Raw genomic sequence first — 27,062 nt, 5'->3', positions numbered from 1 at the left:
CAAAACAAACTTTCAAACTTTTGCAACACATGGCACACACTTCATTCATTCACCAGATTTTTGTCTAACCAACTACACACTGTTGGGCATAATGAAGAACACTCTTATCTTTATGTTTGTCATAATACTAAAATTGTTATTGAAGAAAGTTCTTTACTTTTACACATATTTGCAGATACAGATGCATGCTGTTGAAACTTTTTCACCAAACAAGTCAGTGCAACATATGCACAGCAAGCCAAGTATATTTACATTGGACTCTCCCTTCCCCTCTCATTCTCACCCTCACCTCTTCCTCTATCTGCAATGTCTTCCATTTCTGTAAAAAAGTGCTTGTTGTTCTATGGTTTTACTGTATTGTTTTTATCTTTGTGAAGCACATTGGGTTGCCCTGCTGGACAAAAATGTGCCTGTGGTCTTTTAGTGCTTACTTCCTGATTGAAGTGGTATAAATCAGTGGTTCTCAACCTTTTTTCCCCCGCGACCCAAATTTGAATACACCAACTCAGTCGCGACCCAATAGCAAAATTACGGCACTCATTCATGAAGCCAATAATTTGTAAACAGCTGAGGGTAGTTCAGTGCATATGAGTTTGATGAAGGCAACAATGAAATTACAGCTAGAATGTAATGTTAACACCAAATCACTCAAATGTAACTGTTCAAAGAAAACATGTTCACCACGAACGTTCACTGTTTGCCAAATTTGAATGCGCGTGAGAGTAGAGAAGCCAGCTTCACGTAAATAGGTGCCACTGAAAGGCAAATGCACTTTTATTGCATGGTGACCAAAGGCAGAATATTCGTGCACAACGCTGTGCCAGCACTGAGGGAGAGTCAATTCTGAAAACTAGGCTACTGCAGGCCGTGATTAGGTCCATCAATTGAGATTCCACTTCGGATGACATTGTCACAGTTTTCACATAGCTTATTTAGCGATAGGCTATTTTGTAGCGCACCGCCAAAGTAAGTGACGCTGGATAAGTTGATAGGCCTACATTTTAAACTAAATATCTGATAGCCAAAGCTTAGCATAAGATTGGTTGAATGTTCAAAACTGTAGGTCTAATCGTGCAGAAACAGGTTCAGATAGCATAATGTTAGAATGGGAGCTTCGAAGTTTATTATCCTTACAGAACATCCCAAAGGTTGAGAGACGCTGGAGTGTTTGGCTATATGGCACAGATATTAGTCAATTAGCTCAGGTGTGTCATTTTGGATGTCATTGTTTTGAAACTGCAAACATGTTACTTTGTCAGGTTTGTGTCTTATGCAGAGAACCGTGTTCAGTGCATTCAAAAAGTGTAATTTTTAATTGCAATTGTTGCGATTGCAATTGACATTAATGCGATTATTGCAATTGATTGTGTTCATTGAAAATTCATTGTTCTACTGGCTCCCCTGAAATAGCTTTGCCCCCCCCCCCCCCCCATGGCCCTCCCAAGTTAAAAAATCTAGCTCCGCCACTGATGTGGACACAACAGCTTAGTGTCGGTATGGTCTAACAATTCAAAAGTAAATTGACCATCAAAAAAGACTTAAACTAGGCCTATCTGTCAACATTTAGCAGATAATCCATGGCATGGCTTAATCCGTGTTGTAAAAACACATTGCAATCAACCCGAAGAACTTAAAATATTGCAAATATCGTCGCTCTTTTCAACATTGGGAATGACTAGCCTGGGTGTTCCCATCCTGCCTTGCGCAGTGATTTGATTCACGCTGCTAAGGCAGTCTGGAAACTACCACCCTAATTTTTGCCTGAGATGGGGGACCAATCACAGAACAGGGGGGGAAGCAAGACGATGATGAGCTATGCACAAACACATTTAGACATCATGGCACCCAATGAATGGATCTGGGCATTTATTTCAAATACGAGAAAATGAACGTCTGGTTGCGCAAGTGGTAGGCGCAAGCCAGGCTAGTAGGGAATGACATCATGCTTAAAGAATTGCAAGCCTGGCCCGTTGAGGTTATAGCTACTATGGTGATTATGTGATTATGTGATGGTACGGACACATTCGGCTAATATAAATTCATGCTATGAAAACAGTTGCCTATATGGGTTACGTCAAAGAAACAGTAATCTTTCCTTTTTATCCTCGATAAGGTGTTAGGATGGTGTGTAAATGCTAGCAATGGCAGGGTTGCCAACTACAGCAAAATGTTACCCTGACTCTGTCTTTAAAAATGTCTGTGAATATGACTTCTGGCTAGTTGTGTGGAAAGAAATGGACAGATTGAGATCAACAAATTTAACACATCTTGCTGTGTTCTATAACACATCAAACACAACAACAACAACAACAACAACAACAACGAAAACAACAAAAAAGCTGCCAATTGAAAAGCATGGTTATCGTTATCACTAGTGTGACCTGTGTGAATGAGAAGGGCCCCATTCAGATATCAGGAGTGAACAACATGGTGACTTCACATAAGGCTTGAGTTACAGGCAGCAAGCTAGGCGACCTGTTGGAGACCCTGGCCTAGACCTACCTGCTGTTGCTCAAAAGAGCATATTTATGCCTTAAACTATTCAATGCAGTGGTCTAGACATCAACTGATCGAAAAAAAAGAGAGAATGGATTTGGCGTGACATTTCTTGCCTGATGAGTGAGAATTGGCAACCCTGGCAATGGTCACTACTTGAAGATCATCCCACAGTTGAATCTTGAAAGATAACAATTTAATTTAGATTACGGATATGTCTTTCCAGATTCACGCCGATAAAATGCTATGGTATCTCAGAGGTAATAACTTGTTAAAACATTTGGCACACTTCATTTAAGACACGCGCGAGCGCCCTCTAGGGCCTAAATCTTTTGGGAAAACTGGAAGTGGGAGGCAAGGCTTATCATTCTTTGCCCCTGTTTTTATTACAGATATGTTTATTCCTATTATTACCAGAGTAACTGGTGTTGCACACATTGTCTTGACAAGAAAATCAGAAGTATGGAAGAAAGAAAAAACTTATTTTAAAACAGTAGGATATGTTGAACATGAATCCCATATTCCATTGAACTACATTTCCCAGTAACCACTCCGTTTTTTTCCTCTTTTTGCACTTCTGCATTTTTTCTTCTACACTAGCAGTAGTTGTCTGAAAGAGCGGGGGTAAACTGGGAGCTGTAGCCTGAGGATAACACAAAACTTTTTGAACTATTTGGAACAGATGTATATGAATTACGTATGGACGTTTGGGTTTTCTTGGGTTTTCTTTTACACTCTGGTGTACTGTTAATTACTTTGTCTTAACGTACTTCAAGTTTTAAAGATTACTAGCTAACAATGCTAATGAAACTCACGTAACTTAGCCAGCTAGGATAGCTAACGTTACTTTTTAGGTGAGCATTCATACAAGTCAAACTGCTAGCCAAGTGTTACATGTAGCTCGGAGGTTTGCGACCAAACTCATACAACTAACGTTAGTTTGAATGACAATAGCTCATTAACAGCCTGCGGTTAAATATTCTCTGTCGTTGCTTATTTTGTGGTTGCTCTAAGTGCGTTTGCGAATGGCTTATACATTGCCCATTCTCCCACGTTAGAGAATTGCGTTAGGTGCCAACGCCTTTTTTGTTAAGTCCTGGTTTTCTTTGTTGCGCTCTGTAAGTTGTTGAAGTTTGACGACAAACGCCAAAACTGTAGAAGCCTTTGTTTACCCGAAGTATTTACTCAATTGCCCGGTTCCAACAAATAGTTTTATAGACTGGTTTTGAAAATGGGTTGCACACTAAGCGCCGAAGATAAAGCGGCCGCGGACAGGAGTAGAATGATAGACCGCAATCTCCGGGAGGATGAGAAGAAAGCATCCAGAGAAGTCAAACTGCTTCTTCTCGGTGAGTATCGACACAGACTTGCCAAAAGTGAATGGATTAAGTGTTCCCAGCAAGAATAAATATCAACTGTCTGTAATGGCCATATTTGACGGGGACGACAGCTGACACCGCCGAGGACTGTCCATATCTTATGTAGTAGGCTACACTTAGGCTATCCTATCCACTTTAATGCTGTTCCATTTGGGCTTGTCCTTGTGGATGCGCATACTTTTAACTAGTAGGACACCAACCAATCGACTTACTAACACATATTTGCATCTTCCTTGTAACCAATAGACGTAGGCTGCTTCAGTACTCTAGTTGTAAGATTGTGTTTTCCTGGTTAGTTGCGCATTGCATGTAACCATTTGCAGTCTCCGTTGCACAATTCGGTCTGTTTCTGTGTGTAATGGCAAGTAAATTGTGGTTAAAAGGACTCATGACTTTCTTCACTTTGTTATTATAGCCAACAATTGTTTTGTTGGAATGTGGGCATACTGAGTCAAAACACTTGGGAGAATAGCCTACTTTCCAGGTAGTTAAAACCACTTCGAGGAAGAGGGCAATTCCTAAATTTCATGTTTTGTGTTTCTGCTTGTGCCTGATGTTCTTCCTGGTGAGTGCTGCCATCCTTATCTGTATATAATTCTTTCTCAGAGAGAAAGCTTTGTTTGCAGTGCCACTGAAAGGCATCCATTTCTGCCTTTGCTAATTTGTGGCACCTACAGTGAGTAAAATATTTCTGTGGCCGAGTTAAACAACCTCTGCATGACAGGGAAATGGAGAGAAGTGTACATACAAACTATTTTCCAGACTCTGCTCCCTCCTTTTGTTGGCATTGGAACAGAATTTGTTGGGCAAAGCCATGGAGTTTGGCTTTTGCTCTGGATGCATAAAACCACTGTGCTTTGGCGGCAGGAAATCTTTTCAACGGGCTTAATGAAACATGCCCTGCTTCACCATGAATGCGACTCCCAAATAACTGGCTCCTCAAACACTGGCCGAGCAGCTCGGGCGTTAGGCCACTGGCCAAAGGCCCCTCCTCATTGGAGGTCTGGCTCATCTTTGTCGGCTTGGACAGCATAGCCTCGTCTGTTTCAGGAAGAACATTTTACGAAAGTCGTGGTAAAGTATGTGAAGTTCAGTGAGTCACTTGAAGTCAGGAGCATAACCCAACACTGTTATGGTGTTGGCTGATGTATTCCCTCTCTCTTCAAGAAGTCTGTTGTTGCAGTAGCACATCTCGGGCTGGCTGGTGGTTCTCCAGCCTTTGTGCCTGCTAATCCACCACTGATAGCAGTGTGTCTACCCTTTTAGACAACTGCTTCCACCTCACTGGAATATTTGAATCAGCTGAACTCTCCCTGGTACAATGTTCATCCCACTCCCTTATTCAGCCCCTGGTAGCTTGGATTAAATTGACTGAATTGTGCAAACCTATTGCTTCATAATTTCCATAGCCCCCCCCCCCCCCCCACACACACACACACAGGAAATGTCACTGCTTCTACAGATAACCCAGTGTTTGGTTTTTATTTTTGTCTATTTCCCCCTTTCATAACACAGATTACATGATGCACACAACTTATTCTGAAACCAAGATGGTTGATTTGTCAAAACTTATCAAGAAAATTATTGATGCGTCTCTGGTGTATGCCTTTTACATTTTTTGAGGTCTTGACCAGATTGCAAACATGCTTGTGCGCCGCCACTTAACTGCAACGGGGACGCTGGGCTGAGGGCTATGTGAACTGTTCCTATGGTCAAATCAGCCACAGATGTTCATGGAAATGAGTATTTGTCAGCAGCATCGTCCTAAGTGTAGTCTTCGTGTAGAAACATGCAGCAGCCAACACTCTGAATTCCACATTTTTAGCCTGGCTTCTGTGTATTTCCTCATAGTCTGTCTCACATTTTATGGTAGAGACATTTCTATCTGGGAAATTTATACCCTGAATGTGTGACAATCTAGTGACCCAATTCAACAATCAGACTCAATCTAACCTTTTTTTTTAGCGCTTAAGGCTGTTTGCTCTCCGCAGTTTTAGCCTGTTTGTACACTGAGCATTTTCTGCACAGGTGTTGCTGACAGTGGTATGTTTTGCTATTTATAAAGAACCACTCACGCAGTGTCACACACTGGTCATTATCAAGAGTATAAAACCTCACTCTTTCAAACTGATGAAGAAAAATATGCAGCCTAATGAGATAAATGTGATTATATGGTTTGTAATTTTAAAGGTAAAATATAAAAGAACCCAGAGAGCAGGGATTAGGTGGGTTATTGAGTGAAATAGGTTATGCAATTATCTGCTTGATAGATTAAATTTAAGTGTGTACCATGTTGATCATGCCACTCCAGCGCATACCACTGTTGGGTATGGGTGAGAATCACAGGGTAGCTCACAAAGGGAAACGATACTTACACTATAACAATAATATTATGGTACTACAGCAATTTATGCAATACTTGACATTCTGCAAAAAGATTCATATATGATATATCAATGTAAATGAGAAGGAAGAAAAAGCTAGAGGGCTTGAATCATGTATTTTATTACTGCATTTTACAGCTGAGTTTCGATTAATATATAAAAATCAGACTACAGTTTGTAGAAGCTTACTATCCTAATAGTGCCACCAGGACTATTCTGGTTAGCCAAATCGACGGATGAGTCTGTGTTGTAGAGGTTCATATTTTAGGTAAAATATTGATCTTCAGCTCCTGCATATAGATAGTATTGCAACAAGAATTTATATGATGTGATGCTGTGTCAAAATTTTGTTCCACCCCTGCTATTGACCAATCCCATGCCACGCCCCCTTTCATTATGTCACAATGAGGATTTAGGAGGACCTTGGTAAATTTTCTAGTATCCACTCTGTATGCCAATAGGCCGGTTATGCGAATGCTATGCTTTTGTGAGTAGCTGAAGTAGCTAAATAACTAAAGAGCTGACCATTTGGGCAGAAGTTAGCGTGTTTTTTGTTTTGTTTTTTATTTTTTTCCATTTGTTTTTGCGATGCTGTTAATAGTCCTGGATTGTCCGCTTTCATCCTTTATATAGAATATTTTTGCATGACTTAAGTTGTTGGCCCATCGGCTTTAGACTTGAACTTCAACTAACCTATTGGTTTTAGCCTCATTGATATTTTGAATTAGCCTGGCTTCGCCTGTTGAGGCACTTCCGCTCAATTCTTTTCCCTACAGTACTCCGTCTGGAATACCTTCACCCTCCCTCGTTTACTTCGGTTTTGTGGAAGCCGACCAATCACCGAACAGAGTGCGTTTCTGAGAGCAATTACGTTTAAGTTGCAAGCCTATCATTATCGCTGTGTCCCCCGTGGTTAACATACAGTGCCCTCCATAAGTATTGGAACACATGCACCGTTGACTATAAAGACGAATATAAAATCGTCTTTTGGAAATTGATCTTAAAGCCTTAAAACAAAACAAAAAAGAGGAAATCTTTACGCATTGAGCGTAAAGCAACACTTCACCGTTTTCCCCTAATTAAGACGAGTTGATACATACCTCTCACGTTTTAATGCGTGCACTCACTGGCTCTGGCACACGGCGCAACTTTGATAGCACTTAGCTAGCCCGATGCATTCGTTAGGATCCAAACAGAGATGAAGTTAGAAGCGACCAAACACCTCCATGTTTTCCCTATTAAAATACAGTTACACGAGTAGTCACACGACCAAGTATGGTGAGACAAAATAAAATGTGGTGCATTTCTAAGCAAGTAAGAGTGATAAATATTGTGTGGCGCTGTAATATCCTCACTCGTGCACTTTCAGTTTCACTTTGGAGTGAGGATATTACTGCGCAGAGTCTAAGTGCTCCCAATATTATTCCGTCATACATTAGTTAGTTCCAAAGAAAATGCATGTCCATATTGCACAACACTGGCATCATCAGCGCAGTCATTGGTTATGTTGGATTGCACTGCTAGCCATACCAGAGAGGGTTAATGAAGGATCTTTGGCCACACTCCCCTGTCTGTCATCATATAAAGCCCGCCTCATGCCGGTTAAGCGGTTGTGATTGATTCTTAGGTGTTTGGTGACTCGGAGATCAACTTCGATAGACTTTCTGGAGAAACCTGCAGGGCACATTAAAGTTAGCTAACCGGTTCATCTGTGTTCACTCAAGTTAAGAGTACAGCGTATTGAGGAACATAACCATTTACTGGAAATGTTTCACCCCTTTGCATCTGTAGTCATGGCCAGTAGTGTAAAGAGGACCAGAGTTAATTTCACACTTGATCAGGAAGGTGGATAGGTTTAGCTGTATCAAAATGCCAGTTAAGCTGTTTTAAGGGAACTAGGCCGTCTGTGGTCTCAGCTCTGTGGTTTTGAGGTCTTCTTGTATGACTAGGGAAGAAGCTAGAGCTCTTCATGTTGCATTATGATCATGTATTAGGTGTTAGAGGGTTGTACTGTATGTACTGTAGGTATAGGCTAAAGCAGGATATTCCCTAAAAAACAGTACACCATCTGTTGGCACGCATGACCAGTATGGCTAATTATACATTAGACAGGTTGTACATACTATTGGATTGTCTGACTGAGTCATGGATGATCTTAACCTATGATGCTTACTTGTTTATAGATTGTACTGAGGTCTTCTGAGATTATCAGGTCTGTAAGCAATACTAGCCCTAACCTTTGTTAGGATTGTTCAAGTTTCACAATCAAGTCGAGTCGGGTGTGTGTGTGAAAGGTGCTTTGTTTAATATCCTTGATATTTTTTTCTTGAGTAGTTAAGTAATGCATTATTTATCATGTAATTGTCCATAAACTGGAAAGTTGCTATGCATTTTGCATGAAGTCTCACAGTGATTTTCTACTCATCTGCTCTCCTGTGGGACAATTGTTGGAAACCAAATTGACCTGAGTGCATGTTGAAGAAAAAAAAAAAATTCTAACCAAGGATGTATGAAAGACATAAAAAAGCAGATGTTGGCGGACTTGGCGCACAAAGTCATCAATTCAGCAATTCTCCCATCACCACAGTGAGGGACTCGCATGAAAATGCTGGCCTGGCTCTACTTTCAGTTATTTCAGCTGCCACAGTTAGCAGACAAGGTCCTTGGATGAAGACTTTACTGTTTTGCCATGGTCAAGTCATTGAAACAATTCTGTTCAGGTGGTTTGAAGACCATCAAGGAGATATCCATCTCTGTGGTTTCTTGTGCATGAGAGGTGCGAGCAGGGCTATTGGCTAGAATGTCTTTGTTCTAGAGCGGACTTTCAGGAGGGTACATGGTTGTCTTGAAACCTCAGAGAAAAAACACCAAGTCTGATGAATCATCTTAATGGAATAAATATTTTGATACTTTCACTTGATGAGATTTTGCATGGTCATTCATGATGAGATATTTTCATATTATAATATGATATTTTCATGATGAGACACCTTCACATTGCAGTGTGATGAGAAGATGTTTTCACATTGTAACTTAATTTTATTCTTATTATGGTTTTGATAAAACAAAATTGTAGCATTCCCCTTTTCATGTTATAGCGCTGCATGACACAATTTATTTTCCTGAGCTGGCAGCAAAATGTTCGGCTTCATTGATAACTTTGTAAGTGTGCTAGCGCAAGCATAACATAAACACAACCTCACCACCAAGTTGATAGAGGAAAAAAAGAAGTGGATGAGTGGTCATAATGAATTCAATTTGTCAACAAAGCTAAACATGGACTGTGCTTCAGCAGTATTGCTTGATCATCCGATTTTGTAATCTGGGTGTTGGCTGGAAACTATAACTACCGCAACACAGATCACCTTCCTGTTTTAGTCTATGACTTTTTGAGTAGCCTAAGCCTGTGTTCAGATACTGGCGAATGACCCTGTGTTAATCTACTGTTGCAAGTAAATGTCTTTATGGTTCATATGAAAATATGTCAGTTTGATGCTAGTGTAGCAGATTATATAAAGTCTAGGCTACCAACTCTGTGGTTTCATTAATGTTGAGTAAGAGGTGTCATTGCACTCAACCAAGATTGCTGCCCTTTTACTTTTCGTGAGGAAATGTATTTGTCTGTGCTGTGTTCTCGCAGTATGAAACACGGAACTAGCTTCAGAACTGACACAGACAAATAGCTGTTGTGTTGTACCCTAGTTGGTGAGGGAAGTTGGTGATGTAGACGGCGATAGGGTCTGTGGCTGTGCTGTGGTGGAATGGAAACCAGTCCACCGATCAGATGCTCTGTGGGCTCCTCTCTGCCTAGAGTCTTACCAGATTCCCACCTGACTCGAGGAGGGGTTTGACTGTGCTCCTTCGGGCTGTGTTTCTGTGTCTGTAAGTGTGAGAGTTTGTGTGTGTGTGTGTGTGTGAGTGAGAGGAATTTTCCGCATGATCGTCCCCATGTCTATCAGTAAAACCCACACATTGCTATAAATATAGGCCAGTCAGCCAGCAGGGCTTTAGAACTAAACTGTGAATTCTCTCAGTCTTCAAAATCTGAGCTGCTGCTGCTGACGACTCTAGATGGCAGGCCAGTGGAGTCTCTGCGTGGATGTCCCTGTCACTGAATAATGGAGCACACACAGCACTGCAGTGATGGGATGTGATGTGTGCCGTCTGGCCAAACTGCAATGTTTATGTCGGGAATTTTTAAATTTATTTATGTATTTGTTTTTAAAGATCGTTAGCTACATGCAATCTTATGTAGTAATGCTGTGTATAAATAAGCCTTGTCTGCCAGTCGGCTAGTGCTCTTTCGGCTCTTTGCAGGATAGAAGTAAGTCCCTTGGTGGTGACTTCAGGCCAACCTTTCATCTTCATGCCATTTAATCACCCATAATGAGAATCAGGACTTCACATAGAAAGACTCCTGTCTTTGTTCATGCCATGCTCATGATGGCTGAGGGAGGAATTGAACAATTCTATTCAGTATGCACAGTATGATCCCACTCTGAGCCCTGTGATTGGTCAGTTGAGCGATGCGACTTGATTTGGTTCTATTATTGGCCTCGGAGGTGACGGCAGTGCTCTTTTCTTTCCCTTTCTCAGGTGCTGGAGAGTCGGGGAAGAGCACAATAGTGAAACAGATGAAGTAAGTTATTTTGAGCAATGACCTAACCACAGCTTTCACAGCTGCATCAGCAGCTGCTTCACTTCAAAGACCTCTAGAGTTTCAATATGAGTGTTCCAAGACACAACCCAACCAGCCTCAGTCAATCTCTGAAATTTCGAATATTTTAACCAGAGATTATTTGAAAATGTACTCGGTGATAATAAATATCCAAAAGGAAACATTCTTAGCGTTAGTGTTAAGGCAGAAACAGTATTATCAAACTATGAGAGTTTTTAATCCTAATCCTGTTCGTTTTGTTTTCCAAGGATTATTCATGAAGACGGTTACTCAGAGGACGAGTGTAAGCAGTACAAGGTGGTTGTGTACAGCAATACCATCCAGTCCATCATCGCCATCATCAGGGCCATGGGACGGCTGAAGATTGACTTTGGAGATCCCGCTAGAGCGGTAGGTGTCTGAGGCAGAGATTGAACTTTGACCTTAGAGAGCATGTTCAGATATTCAGAAAAAGTGGAATCTGAAATCACCGCAGGCATAGTTATCCCATACTGAGTGTCACATAAAGTGTCCAAAGGCCTAACACGTTTACCCGATCACATATTTCTGTGTCTGTCACGGTCACACATTTCTCTGACTTTATCTCTGCACTTCTCCTGTCTTGCCAGGACGATGCCAGGCAGCTGTTTGTGTTAGCCGGCTCCGCCGAGGAGGGGGTGATGACTGCAGAGCTGGCCGGTGTCATCCGCAGGCTGTGGAAGGACGACGGCGTCCAGAACTGCTTCGGCCGTTCCAGAGAGTACCAGCTCAACGACTCTGCTTCCTAGTAAGACCCAAGGCAGGACGCCCCAATGTGGGTCGGCAGAGTCCCAGAGGCAGTCATCTGCTGGGGAACCAATGGAGGCTGGTCTGTGTAGTTTACTTGGTAGCTGACAGAGCTCCAGTACGGTTGATGGTTTTTGGGGTGGGGCTTTGGAGAAGAACAAGATTGATCTTGCATTCTTAGTTCATGCTTAAACTTGTCAAGAATGTTTTAACCCCACTTGGAGGAGTGTTACTGAAAAGGATATCTGTTTGTGTAGCTACATTCTTTAGTCCGATCGACTGTTCAGAGTGATGAAATACTAAACCCGTATACAGCTGTGTTACAGTCATGAGATTTAGACTGGTTGGTTTACATTTTGGGATTAGTCATTGAAAGTTGATGTTTGTACAATGCCTAATGGGAAAGTGAAGTTAATGGGCTTTTCCCAGACTTTCACATGTGACCACATGGCATTTAGACCAGATGGGGGGGGGGACTCTGATGTCACAAATGTGTGTGAGAGGGCAGGGTAAGGCAAGCGAGTGGAGATGGGAGGTGGGGGCTGTTATTTAGGAAACAGAGCAGGCGTGCTGGCCGGAGAGGAGCCTGCTGGGCTGCCACTCGGCCGGCCCAACGAGCTGCGGCTCTCCCCGCCATGTTTACACTCAAACTGGGAGATATAGAAAAATATCAACCCATATTTAGCATTCCAGCTGGCTGCTTCCATCACAGTCCCTGAGTCATTTTTCAGGCTTCATCATCATGGTTATTGAGTGTGGCATATTCAAATTCAGATAGATTTATTTGTCACATACATTTTACAGTTTACAACAGGTAACAGGTTAATAGTAAAGTGAGCTTTGTTATGTAATGATTTATGTTGGGGTAATTTGCTGTATTTTACAGTATACAATAATTGTGATGTAACCAACTCCACTGTACCATTCTTGTAAAACCTGTTTAGCTCATCAGTTACTTGCCTGCTGGTCAGGCCTGTGCCAGGCCAGTAGATTTTAGATAGCTTTGATGGCTCTGTGTTCTGAAGCACACTCTTTATCTCTTGTAGTTACCTGAATGACCTGGACAGGATATCTCAGCAGAATTACATTCCTACCCAGCAAGATGTGTTGAGGACTCGAGTGAAGACCACCGGCATCGTGGAGACGCACTTCACTTTCAAGGAGCTGTACTTCAAGTGAGCATCCTCTTCATACGGACCCTTATCTTGAGTCCTTCAAGGGTTTGGGCTGAACTGCAGTAGTAGGGCTACACTTCTCCTTCTCCTTTCTCACTCACAGCTGCACTCACAGCAAGCACCAGTCAAGCATATCAGCCATTCACAGAAATGCAGATTCTTTGCTCTGACTTCCAAAAATACTACAGTATCTAGAGGTATCATCTGCCATAGGATCACATGGGTGACTGTTCTTGACAGTTGGTGGTTCATGAAAGCTCAGAGATTGGGCTGATTCTCAGTCTACATACGTTATGCCAACGCAAACACATGGGGATAAGCAAGGAGGGTTTGTCAGGTTTAAACGCAAGTGCCATGTGATGTCTTTCCGATGAGGGCAAGTCATCCACGTAACTTGCATTGACTTCGAAAGAGCTCTTAATACAGTATGTGCATAAGTCTGGCACTGTGAACTACATCCACATAGCTTTACATAAACTATCGACCATTTCAGTCTGTTCCTAGAGAGTTTAATTCAAATGTTCCAAAGCAATGGAGATGCTTTCTACAAAATGTTGACTAAAACTTGTTTTTAAAATATTTGTTTCTTTGTCCCCAAGTTACCATTAGCTCAGTGTTGTTTTCTGTGCCAAATGCCTTCGGAACACACCTGTTTGCTTATGCAGTTGGGGTCCAATCGCACCAGGATCTAGTGAGGGTTTGTTGTGATTGTTGTGGGGAAAAAGTCACTGAAATGGTTGTGGTTCAAATTTTGGTGATTTGGGGTGTGTTACTGGAGAGATTTCTAAAAATGTCCATCCCGCTAGGACCATGTAAAGGTTTTGTTGCTGCCAAAAGTGACGGAATGTGCTGCTGGAATTCTAAAAAAAATGTGGCTAAATTGAAAGTTATTTGGATGATAGAGGAAATTCCCTGGCATTGATTTTATTATAATATTGTAGTAATAACAGAAAATTGCAACCGGTAATTGCACTTGCGGGAAGTCCTGAAGGGTCTGTTGATGGCCACCCAGCAGGGGATCATCACAGTGGTGTCCTGCATTTCCATACAGTGCCGATAAAAAGTTTTCACCCACTCTTGCATATTTCCCCTTGAACTGCTATATGGAATCTTGATCAATTTGATTTTGCATTTGTTTACCATTTACAAAACAAATGTTGCAATGCATATTTTTTAATTAATTCTGTTTATATTTTAGAAATGTGCTGTCACTATGAAGATACAATTACAACTACAAATTATTGTGTAATTGATCAAGATTACATTTAAGAAAGCAGTAAAGGGAAAATATTCAAGGGGTGTGGGGATAGCAACTTCTTAGCAACTTAATGCTTTAGATACATGACGTATTACAGTTGGCCACAAATTGCGCTCTCTTCCCCCCCTGCTATTTTGATAACATATTCAGTGTTTATTTTAGCACCAGGGGAGCCACATGGAGAATATTTAGTTTCTGACGAGTGCTGTGGGGAGGTACTCAGAAATGTACCTCAGATGGCACAGAAATGCATGTGTTATTACAGGGGCGGCTATGCTCTGGGGGAATAAGAGCATCCAGCTGGCCTGCTGGCCGGTGCCTGTGAGTGGTGTGGCACGTCACGTCAGCGGCCTGATAACTGGTTCTGGTGCTTCTGTTTGAACACAGGATGTTTGATGTGGGCGGCCAGCGCTCGGAGCGGAAGAAGTGGATCCACTGCTTCGAGGGCGTCACCGCTATCATCTTCTGTGTTGCACTCAGCGACTATGACCTAGTCCTGGCCGAGGATGAGGAGATGGTGAGCAGAAGTGTGTGTGTGTGTGTGTGTGTGTGTGTGTGTGTGTGTGTGTGCGAGCGTATGTGTGTGAGCGTATGTGTGTGTGCATGTACGCAACAGAGAGATATTTCACAATTCATGTGAAATCTGGACCTGCCCCTCAAATATTGCTGACATGATTGCATGACCCCCTGTTTTGTGTGTATATGAAATTCCACATTGAAAATGTGGCTTGTGATTTCATTTTTTATATAAGTCTGTCATGTACATGCTGCAGTATTGACATGACTTATCTCTACAGAATCGTATGCATGAAAGCATGAAGCTTTTTGACAGCATCTGCAACAACAAGTGGTTTACAGAGACCTCAATCATCCTCTTCCTCAACAAGAAGGACCTGTTTGAGGAGAAAATCGCGAAGAGTCCTCTAACCATCTGCTACCCTGAGTATTCTGGTGAGGGGAAATTGGCACAGTAGACCAACAGTGCCTTTAATAGATGATTTCCTGTAACCCGTGACTGAAGCAATTTATCACGGTCTCATGGTTTTATATAACTCGGTGATTGCCCCGCTGATAACTAGCATTGTTACACTTTCTTTCTGGGCCTTCGGAAAGAAGGGCCTCTCTGTGGTTCAGCTGGTGTGAACTGATGATGCTCTTCCTACTGCTCTAGTTTAGTTGGCCTGCTATCCATCATAACACAGTCCTCCCCTCTCAGACTGGAAGCCTGCCACCTATCTGTTTAAGTGTAGTTGTACACCTTTGTAAACTGTCATGATTTAAGTCCACACGTCTCACTGTCTGGAGAACCAGTTTTGAGACAAACCAGATAATTAAGGAAGCACATGCCATCACTTTGTACCAGATTTGATTACCATAGATAGAGTTCCCTAGATATGTTTGTGTTGCTTTAACGGCACATTCTTAAATTTGAATGCATTGCAGGAATGCCCTCATCATGCCTACATAAAATGTGAACATGAGAATACTGACCATAGAGAATCCAGTCTGGCTCTTAGAAAATAGGTCATCACTGAAGCGGCACACAAAAAAACAAAACAATTGGACATTGTTCAGAGTGCGAACTGTGTGAACACAGCTAAAGTTTCTTCCTTCCGCATTCAGGCTCCAACACATATGAGGAGGCTGCAGCATACATCCAGTGCCAGTTTGAGGACCTGAACCGGAGGAAAGACACTAAAGAAATCTACACGCATTTCACCTGTGCCACTGACACCAAGAACGTCCAGTTTGTGTTTGATGCGGTCACAGATGTCATTATTAAAAACAACCTGAAGGAATGTGGTCTTTACTAAACCAGTGACAACTCAGGTTCGGCACCTAGTATTGTCATTCTATACATAAAGACATTTCTGTTGAGCATATACTTAATTAATTAAGTGGTTCCTCTGAGTCATGGTTTCTATATTATGGTATTTGTTTATTTTCATTAGTCTATTGATCATTGGTATTGCATTTATATTATTATTTATTATTGTTATTTACTTTAATGTAGTCTTAACAACATTTTAAAACTGTTCACTGTTCATTGTCCATTTTCAAACAGTTGTACTGTTTTTAATTGTATTTGTTCGTTTTTGGACAGAAGTGTCTGCTAAATCATATTACCATAACCATAACAATACTTAGCTGGAGCGTACCCTCAGTGGTATCCTAATCTCTTCCCCTTCTCTCTTGCAGTGGTTGGCACGACTGCAGCATGGAGAATGAGATGGATTTCAGCAGAGCTCTCTTCAAAGGACAGCCAAGTCTTTGCGAAGTGGAGTTAGGTAGAGACAGTTATGAGACTGCACTCAGACACAGCTGTACAACTGATTTTCAAGTGTGAGACTGCCTTTTGTACTCTCCTTCCACCTGTAGCAATATAAGTGTTCTTTTTTTAAAAAAAGATTCCCTTTTTGTATTTATCGTGCCACCAAGCATTTCAGAAAACAAATATGGATGGAATTTTGGTACTTGTCATCATTAGTTAATTGTCACATAGTCCTATACTCTCTACAGAATCAGGCTATACTATGCACGGGATTGCTACAAAAGAAATGGTTTCATCTCAGTTTTCACATTTTTTAGTTGTTTTAATTATGTTTTAGTCAAGTTGTTGAGGAAATGCATAACCTTTTTGACATAAATACCATGCCTGTACAATGCAGTCAGTGTAACTGTTACTTTTCACAATGATTCACAATGTTCCACATTTGATAAATTATTAATGATTTTAAAAGTAATTTTATGGAAAATTCATCTGTCTCCTCCTGTGAGATTGTGGGTAGAATTGCTCTACCTTATGAAAGGATTATGAAATGTGATGCCTGTTTTGTGCTGTTTTACTTGCAAAGTAGATTTAATAGCTTTGATAATCTACAGGGATGATACAGGTTCTGGAATTTTCTTTATTTCACTAACCAAAAATGGACCATTTTATATTAGACGATATTTTTTTGATTGTGGGTAGCCACTACAGTTTCATTTGTATAGTGTGAATTATTACCAGTTCAAAGAGTCTTTGTGATGGCCCTGCCACACATGACTCCTCAGTTCTTACCACTCTTTGTAATAACTTTTTTTTTTTTTATGAAAGTAACCTTGACCTAGTCATGTGGAATTTCAATGCTTGATATTTGTTGACTTTTAAAAGAGGGCCTTTCTTTCGTAGATGTTCTTTCTTTAATCCTGTGGATTCAGTTGATACAAAAAAATATATCTGACCAAACAAGATGGAAGTTGCAATTAAACATTAGTCTACATGGGAAGAACTGTTACATTGTTGAATGCCCTTGAGCCCTCTAGCATGCTTTGTTTCTTTGTACAGATGTTCTGCCAGATACCTAATGACAGTTTGTGGGTGTGAGACTAGCCCGCTCCTCTAAAACAGCCTGAACATTCCAGAGGGGAGTTCCATGACCTGGCTGGTACTATTTAACATTGTCCAGATAAATCACTTTATCTTAACATTGTTATATAATGCCACTAAGAATTCAATTTTGTTTATTTTTTTAGCTTAAAAATATTAGATTGAAGAGTGCTTTTATTCCTTTTTGAGAATTGACCACTAATATCTATTAAAGCACTGCATCACAGTTTTGGCTCTGTCTGTTCTTCCCGATCAAATTTTCACACACGGTATGCCAGCCAATTGTGGTCATTCATCTGAAGCAGGAAACTGGTTGTGTGATGTGATGCCATAGATGTGATGCCATAGATGTGTGATCTAAGTGTGATTGATTTTCAACTGAATGTTCCAAGCCCGTCTTCTCGTTATCATCTTATCAAAGTTGGTGAGTATTTTTTGTAATAAATGCCATTTTTGTTTAGTCTTTGGATTATGCTTAGGCAGTATTCCACTGCAGGAACTCAGGCAGACTTTTAAAGGAGATCCGCACCTTTATCTATGTTCCGATAGCAGGATCTTTCCAGAGGTGCTCTCTCGGACTTGTTTTCGAGGTAGAATAAGGGCCTACTCTGAAATTGCTGGAGTTTACTTTTATTTATGGTTGATCCAACAGGAGTTGAAGACGACAAGCGACATTCCTGAAACCAGCAAGAATATAGAACAGAGTTTGGTCTATACAGCAAGATAAATGACAGCTTGCACAGTTATCTTGTTGACATGCGCTGCTAAACAGAAAGGCTGAAAAGGGCGATTAGGGGTCCATTCTGTAAACATTCACCACCTGGGAAGGTCCCAGAGTTACTGCAGTGGAGAACTGCCTATTATTAGACAATTCCATGTGCAGAATTGTGTGTTTTAATAATGAGACACGTGCAAACATTGGAGATTGGTCAAATCTTTATTTCTTTGTGTCTACGTTTACAAGCCAGGAAATTAAACCTCCCATTCAAAATCAAACAACAGGACTCTAGTATTTCCATTGTTTAAAGAGTTTGGTATGTATATATAGATACACATGTATATATATATACACACACAGATAAGAACAAAATTATTCATACCCCTGGCAAATATTGATTTAATATTGATTTTCTATTGACCAATATGTTTGTTCTGACAGAAAATCACATTGCCACATGCCAAAAGGTTGTAAGACAATGTGGTAGAGTGTCATTTTCAGCCAGAACAAACCTATTGGCCAAGAGAATATCAAAATTCAATTGTTTCCAGGGGCATGAATAATATTGTTCTTAACTGTATATATACATAAATATATATATATATATCCTTTATGACATAAATATTTTCCTACTCTTATTTACAAAATACATCCCCTACTTGGTTTGATTCTGAGAAAAGTCCTTTTCACATATTGAATTACATAACATATGTATCAAAAACATATGTTTCGGTCTGTAATCTGCGTTATGATACTGGTAAATTTCTGACAATTTTACAAGAAATTGCAAACTAGACACTGGATGGTACTGTACATAAAACAAGGTGGAAGAATCACTATAAAAATTGATTTCTTTTTTTCAGGCTTGATGAATTGCCATTACCATCAAAACCACTTCTCCATCATAAAGCCACCAAAAGTATACTATTACTTAAAGATGAGGGGAGCAACTACACCTGTGTCTACAAGCAGTCTTACTTTGAGGTACCCAACTATTTTTTATAAAATGTTTCTTTCAAAGTGCCATTCATCATCCCCCTGTAATGGTGTGTGTTGTTTCCGGGAGAGTTGGGTCTCGGGTCAAGTCTGTTTTGCACTATCCAGCATGAACGCGGACTGGTGTGGACGGAGGGGCGACGGAAACCTAGACCTTCTGGGTGAGCATCGGCCACGGCCAGTAGTGCAACCTGTGGGTCTTCTCAGAGCTGTGCTCGAGGCATAGTACCAGAAGCAAAATCCTAGATTAAAAAAAAAAAAAAAGCAAGAACTTAACAACTTAAATAATGCAACAACGTCATTGCAACAAATACAGATGTCAGTTCAAAGGTGATATCATGCACCTTTTAGTTTTACAGAAGAGAGCAAAAAATAATATCTGTACTAATGCTCTTGCTGTTGACCTGCTGTTATTGTTTTGTCAATACAATCAGGAGAGCAATGAACCATCATGCTTGCCCCAAAGGATGATCATGATGGCATGATGCGTTTGAGATATGATAACATTATTAAAGTGCCTTCTCCAGCGTCCTCTTGAATAGCATGGTGTTTAATGTAATCTGGTGCTTCTTAGCAATGGACTGTCATACATTACGATGCAACTGCTGGAGGTATACTAAGTCATCTATGGACATAAATTAATTTGATTTCCAGTGGTCTACTTTCCTTCGTCTGTCTAAAGCTGGGCCTCATTACTCCTGGTCAGGGGGGAGTTGAGGCATAGCTAGTTACCATGGAGTCAGTCCCTGTTACAGAATGCAGTTCAGCTTACCCTTTTTTAGTGATAACTGCCTAGAACAGACCGCAGTCCTTAAGATTTTCTTTGATGATAATGTCTGTCACGGCATTGAACACAATTTCCACGTTCTTTGTATCTGTGGCACAGGTCAAGTGAGCGTAGATTTCTTTCACTCCTTTCTTCATGTTTAGATCCTGGAACTGCTGCTTGATGTAGTTGCTGGCATCATCGAATGTGTTGGGGCCTGGTTTGGTAAAGAACATAAGAGCAAGGCTTTACCCCATGACATCATTCATCACCAGAGGTAGTGAGTCAAGACAATCACTTCAATAGGAGCAAACATGAAATATTTCAGTATATACATTATCATGTATGTGATTCAATGTTATCTGGAGATGATAATACATGCAACTTGGGCTTGGATCTGTAAACATAGGAAGAAGAGGAGATGCTCCTGACATACCATCATAATCGGGGAAGCAGATGTTGAGATGAACTTTCTTGATCTTCTCCTCAAAGAGATCTTTCTTGTTGAGGAAAAGCACAATGGATGTGGTGGCGAAGAACCTGTGGTTGCAGATACTGTTGAATAGATGGAGAGACTCGTGCATGCGGTTCTGAGAAGAGCAGAGAAAGAGAGATCGGTGTGAGAATGCGTCAGTAAAGAAAGGAGTCCCATGGAGACATCAATGATGCCCGTGAGGGATTCCGTAGGCCTTATGTGTGCAAGTCAGGGGACTAACTATTTCCAGGGTGTCTCTTTGGTCGCCTATTTTCCATGTTGATCCGTCACATGTTTTTTTTTTTTTTTTTTTTTTTTTTTAACTCTCACAGGCAAATGGTGCCTCTGCGTCTTGTTATTTTGGGAAGTGGCTGCATCAGCCCTGGCAAATCACTCACCACTTCATCGTCCTCCACAAGCACCATGTCGTAGGCGCTGAGGGCACCACAGAAGATGATGCAGGTCACACCCTCGAAACAATGAATCCACTTCTTTCTCTCTGATCTCTGTCCCCCCACATCGAACATCCTAGTTGGGTAGAAGACAGATGTTATTTATCTTGGTAAAAAAAAATCATGTTTCACTTTTCAACAATGACAATAAAAAGCCTCAGATACTAGCCATTATGAGAATATTACAGTGTTGAAATCAAAACCTCTTAGTGAACGATCAACTGATACTGTAGTTTGGATATGTCTTTTCAAGACTAAATGATGATAGGATGCCATTTTCATTTATTTTCATAAATACATCATTTAGCAGAAGCTTCTATCCAAATTGACTTACATATGGTATGTCAAAGACACAACAGTGGCAGCTACAGTAAGAATTTAACTCACATCTTCACAGGTGATTGTATGCTAGCCCAACTCTTTAACCACTATGCTATTAATGCCCTTATCATGTGATCCTTTTCCAGATGCTGGTTAGAATAGACCTTTTCCCACATTGACAGAGTACGTGGGTAAGGGGACAGATTTTTAACATTTTATTTCAAGTTAAACAGAGAGTGTACTGATTTCACCTGAAGATCAGCTCCTTGCAAGAGAAGTTTTCCTCAATGATACCAGTTGTCTTGACTCGAGATCGCAGCACATCCTGCTCAGTGGGTAAGTAGTCAGCGGAGGCAATTCTGTCCAAGTCTGCGAGGTAGCTGTGAAAATCAGATCACATGAGTAGTTCAGATTTGTCCCATTTTATCCCCCGTTTTCTCTCAATTTCACAACATACTTTTCTTCAACTCCCCTGGACATTCAGTCAGCTTTTGTAAACTTAGGTTCTTAGTTTATTTGTGATGCTTTCATAACGACCATTTATTTTCTTGATACATGACACCCTTCCTGTTTTACACTTGATACATGTCAGACATCTAAACTTTTGGGGGTTTTTTTGTGTTGGATGGATGTTATTATATCAGTATGGATGTTTGTTTGGCACTCACTATCCAGCGGAGTCGTTGAGCTGGAACTCAGCAGCTCTCTCGAAAGCAGCCTGCACACCCGAGTCCTTCCACAGCCGCTTGATGACATCTGACAGCTCAGGGGGCATGGTGCCTTCCTCAGTGGAGTCTGACAAGTTCTGCAACTTCTGGCCATCCTCCTGTATACAGGTACAATTGTGCCCATTACTGACCAACGCATGGCAATAGACAACAGCATACCACAACAGATGGCATTCTGGTGAAGAGTGATGAGTCTCTGTGACTGGTTCTTATTGCTAACCTGTCCTGATGATGCGCCATAATTGATTTCCAACATCTCCATTCCTCTGATGATGGCCAGGGCAGACTGCAGGATGTTGCCATAGATGACAGCCCTGAACTCCAGTTGTTCCTCTTTTGTGTAACCACCCTGATGGAGAATTCTGAGTGAGAGAGGGGGGAAGGATTTATTATGTCAGTGTAAGGTGTTATGACGGTAACATAGACCAGACCCTAATGGCACATGATTCTAAAAGGACTGTAGATTATGGCTTTGGAAGACTGCTTGTAAGGAAAACAAATGGTAACATACTGTAGTGCTTACACTGGCCGCTTTGTTGGCCTACATTTCTATTCTCCAAAAATGAGTCCTCTGGTGGTCAAATCTAGCTACTGCATGGTTTAGTAGTGCACATCTCTAAAAGAGATTGATGACTGGATGGATCATGGATTGGTTAAAGGATATTCATTAGAATAGCATAAGCTTGGATAGTAGGCGCTGATCCGTTGCTGTTCTTAGACTTTGGGAAGAGATTTGTAGGGTTTCCTGTATGTTGTTTTTAGATGTCTACTCTTGTATCGTGCTGGAGAGGTTGTGTATTATGCGTACTGTAGTGATACTCACTTCATCTGCTTTACAATGGTGCTCTTCCCAGACTCACCAGCACCTGTTTGGGATGGATAGAGGAACATTCATTTAGTAGGTAATACTATGCCCCTTTAACAACCTTATTAGGCCAAGTCATGTGTGTTTTGTTATAAGTTCTGCAGGCAAGGGAGGGTTACACCAAACAAGACGATATGTCTTATTGTATAAGTGTTCAAATGGACTTATACAGAAGAACTGGCTGCAGACATTTATGCGTAGTCTAAAGGGGCCTTGGCTGGATTTGTGTGGCCTTTATGGACAATTTTCCCCATGGGCTTTTTTGTATGGCAGGGCCCATTCCTTCCTCAGACCAGAGGAGGGCCTTGCCCAACAGCAGCACGTTTCCACGGTGATTCGCCCTCCCTCCGTCCCCAAGGCTGACATGCCCCCTGCATATGAGCAAATTAGCCAAGACCTGCGTCATCACTGTTACCTCAGTGACTAATCATCAGCTTAACTCCCCATCCTGATTAGGGCGATGATAGGTCTAATGTAAACTTCCCCCATAGACCAATTACTGAAGCTAATGGCCTTACTGGTACTATAGCAGATCCCAATGGCCCTGGGAGACCTTAAGGGAGTTCAAATGAGAAACGAGAGTATCAGAATTCTGTTCAAACTTTCTGGATGAATGTGAAAAATGTTTAATGGACCAACTGCTTATTGTATATAGGTTGATGTTCTTTATTATGCAGAACTACTCAGTGAATATGAAACCTGTATTGTCCCAAAAATGACTATGAAAAAGAAGTTTACGGCATCATCTTAATAATTCTACTGGATCTTTTTCAGTCATGGAAAGGCATTGGAAGCCTTTCTGCTAACTTGAGATGAACATGAGATACAGCAATGTGTAGCAGTTTCAATATACAGTATAAACAAAACCAATCCCACCCCCTTCTCACTTATATCTGCTACCACTGCTACCTACTTATATGTACTGTAATACTGAATATTTAAACCATGTCGGCGCTTCTAAAGTCGAAGGGGAAATGACTACAAAATGTCAAACGGACATGAAACGGGGGATAATAGGGTTAGGAAGAGCCTACAGGAAAGCCGTCTAAATCCTGCTCGGACACTTCCCCATTACAAAACAATCTGCCTTACTGGCCCCTGAACCCTGACTGTCAACTGCATTGTAATTTTGGAAGCGTCTGTCCTGTCTTGGGTTATGATTATGACATCAGCTCCAGACAAGGATGTGGAGTCAAGATGTCAAATTTCACTCCACTTCCTTACTGAGGCATGTTTGAAGTGATGTGCAACAGTCATAGTCAAACTTTCGACCCATCAGTAGAAGCCACGTGAACACAAATGTAGTGGGTGTCAATGTAAATAATATTATATTCTGTTGCACCACACTATGAGAAACTAAACAAGAGCTCAGTGAGAGGATCTGGATTTAGCCCATCGGAGTAATCGGATTTTCCCTTCACTGTCAGTGCACTCTAATTCACTTGAACCTTGAGGTTATGATCTCTTAAGCAGATATGGCCATTCAACAGACAAAAAAGGCTGCGCTTAGGAGGACAATTTTTCACTTTCTTAAATTAGTATTATTTATTATTATTTTACCCAGTAAAGCAATATATTGTGTCGCGGACCACATGCAATATTATTTTACATTTAACAATTGTAAACCTAAAGTATCGTTTTTGTTTGCAGTTCTAGTGAAGTTAAGAACTAGTAACTGTTTGCGGATTGTTGCCCTTGCATTTTGTAAGGTGTCGTGGACATAGGCATCAGGTGGCTATAAACGCTTTATTCAGAGACATCTAACATCTAATGCTCTCCTGAGAGGAAAGGAAAGTTTTCTCTGCTTCAGCATTCTAAATGCAATTACAGTTACAGGTGCTGCATCCCAGAGCCAGGGGTTTCTTTAACTCTACAAACATCAAATAACTTTAATCAGACATCAGCCTCAACAATGACGGTCTCCACTACATCATCCATTACTCAATTCAATTTCCAACCTTATGTAAACAGACGGTCAGTTTAGACCAGTCAGTAATGTTAATAACTGCCAACTCCTTTTTACAAGCATCAAATGCATAACTGTGCAATACATCTTTTTTAATGATCTTCAAACAATGCATTCATATGCATATGCAATAAACAATGCATTGCCATGTTAGTCCTTTATATGTAGGCATATGTAGCTCTGTCTCTACATGTTTTGATCACCTCTATGTAGGCATACTGTAGCTGTCTCTAGATGGGTATTGATCACCTCTATTTGTAGGCATATGTAGCTGTATATCCTCTGCCAGGGGGAGCATACGGTACACGTAAGCAACAGCTAAGCGACAGTTGTCTTAATCTTTAGCTCTAAAGAAGCTTGACTCCACAGTGAGGTCGTTGACAAATTTAGTATGTGTCGTTTTTAACTCTTACTCAAGCGTTTGAAATATTTTATTGAAAACCTCTCCAACCTTCTCTAATGTGATATAATTTGATATACCCAAGGAATATAACATTAACTTTTTGACAATTTTCCCTGTTAATACATCTATCTAAATACTGCTGAGCTCAGCTCCCTGGCCAAAGGCCTCTTGACAGAATCTAGAGACAGCTCTCTTACCCAGCAGAAGCAGCTTCACTGTCTTGGCCTCCTTGTCAGCATCCTCCTGGAGCTGTTTCTCCAGCTCTTTTGACCGCTTGCTATCGCCACTTGCTCCTGCTCCCATGTTTGCACCGTCCCCGTTATAATCCTACAAGTCCCGAGGTAAAAAATGTTGCCGGCTTCCTTCCTGCGTGGAGAACAGAATGGATGCACGCACCTTGGTGCTGCAGGAGTGATCTGCCACGGGCGGGTGACCTGAGAGTGGAGAGATCAGTAGCTTCCCAGCACTCCTTGGCAGATAACTGGATCGGTACTGTCCAAGAACCCAGGCAAACGGGCGTGTCTTTCAGGTCTGAGGCTCAAACCACTCTAATTCCTCTCGGTCAAAGCCTAATGCCTTAGGTTGGGATTGGGGAGTGGTTTCTAGATCTTCCCCTGTGAAGCAGCCAATCCAATTAGCTCAGCTAACAAGGACAAGAAGTGAAGGTTGAGAAAAAAGTAAGACTAGCACACCCAGCCTGTGTAATTTAATTTGGTGTGGTGGATAGCTGAGAAATGTAGAAAATGAAGTCCTATGCCAGAAATCAACTTTCTTTTCTCTTCTCCTGTAACTATAAATAGGCACCATTAGGATAGGACTCTTTTCCTCTGTGATAAGAAGGCCATGTCCTGCAATACCTGAATGTGACCAGCTCACGTGAACTGAAGATTATAGTTTACTTTTCAGAGTTCGTCATCAAGTCGTACAGTAGATAAAGGCCTTATGATTTACAAGGCACATTCTAACTGCTGGCCTAGTCAACATGTAAACATGTGCTTGATGTTTGTCTTGTCTGTCTGTTGTTCTCATTTGACTTTTGAAGCTATATTTGAAGAGAAGGCTATGAAAATGCTAAGATGCTTTTCAATACATCTTTTCTTTTTTCTGGAATATGATGCATAAAAAAAGATAGTGATAAAGCTGTACAAGACGGCTAGTCAACTTGAGCTTGATGTTCTGGTGGTATGTACTGCTCATCAGCTTGGCAAAGGAGGCGTTGGGAGGCTTGGTTTCTTATGTGTAAGACAGCTGAGATAGCAAATCCTGTTGAAGCTTTAGTGAAAGTATTTTGATGTTTGGTGTGACTGGTCTTTGATAGGGTCAGTTTGAAGCCTGGAAAATAGACTGTGATGGTTGCCCCAAAAATTCTCAGTGTCAATGTTTCTCAAAGTGTAAACTGATGACTGCTTACAGCTTTCATCTTAATCTATAGAGAGGTCCTATAGACACCTGGGGGACACAGGTGTTGGATTGATCTCTTTGTACACATCATAACAACAAAGTGTAACATCATACAGTATAGACAGGTGGTGCAGTATAAACAGTGAAAGACATACTGTATAGTGCAGTGTAGACAATAGTATACAGGTGCTGGTCATATCATTAGAATATCATGAAAATGTTTATTTATTTCTGTAATTCCATTCAAAAAGTGAAACTTGTGTAATGTATACATTCATTCCACACATACATTTCAATTGTTAATTGCTTTTAATATTGGTGATTATAACTGACAGCTAATGAAAACCCCAAATTCAGTATCTCAGTACTCTAATCGGCTAATTAACTAGGCCTTTAAAGAGAAACTATACAGGATTGGCGATTTCATCTCCGGTTTTTCGCTTTTCATTTTCGCTCCTTTTATGCT

General features: G+C 41.0%; 2 protein-coding genes across 2 annotated transcripts; one reads left to right on the top strand and one right to left on the bottom strand.

The window, feature by feature from the left end:
• Positions 1–3,107: 3,107 nt before the first annotated feature.
• gnai3 (guanine nucleotide binding protein (G protein), alpha inhibiting activity polypeptide 3) lies at positions 3,108–17,731 on the top strand. Its single transcript, XM_062540441.1, has 9 exons — positions 3,108–3,845; positions 10,856–10,898; positions 11,186–11,327; positions 11,546–11,703; positions 12,749–12,877; positions 14,523–14,652; positions 14,933–15,086; positions 15,759–15,965; positions 16,335–17,731. The coding sequence occupies exons 1-8, from the start codon at positions 3,728–3,730 to the stop codon at positions 15,947–15,949; spliced, it is 1,065 nt and encodes a 354-aa protein (XP_062396425.1). The 5' UTR covers positions 3,108–3,727; the 3' UTR covers positions 15,950–15,965; positions 16,335–17,731.
• Positions 17,732–20,011: 2,280 nt separating this feature from the next.
• gnat2 (guanine nucleotide binding protein (G protein), alpha transducing activity polypeptide 2) lies at positions 20,012–25,498 on the bottom strand. Its single transcript, XM_062540442.1, has 8 exons — positions 25,393–25,498; positions 22,785–22,827; positions 22,182–22,323; positions 21,902–22,059; positions 21,485–21,613; positions 20,859–20,988; positions 20,422–20,575; positions 20,012–20,202 (listed from the first exon to the last, which is right to left on the bottom strand). The coding sequence occupies exons 1-8, from the start codon at positions 25,496–25,498 to the stop codon at positions 20,012–20,014; spliced, it is 1,053 nt and encodes a 350-aa protein (XP_062396426.1).
• Positions 25,499–27,062: the final 1,564 nt, after the last annotated feature.

This window comes from Sardina pilchardus, chromosome 7 (assembly GCF_963854185.1).
Source record: "Sardina pilchardus chromosome 7, fSarPil1.1, whole genome shotgun sequence".
Taxonomy (NCBI): domain Eukaryota; kingdom Metazoa; phylum Chordata; class Actinopteri; order Clupeiformes; family Clupeidae; genus Sardina; species Sardina pilchardus.
This window is presented reverse-complemented; position numbering and strand designations above follow the sequence as displayed.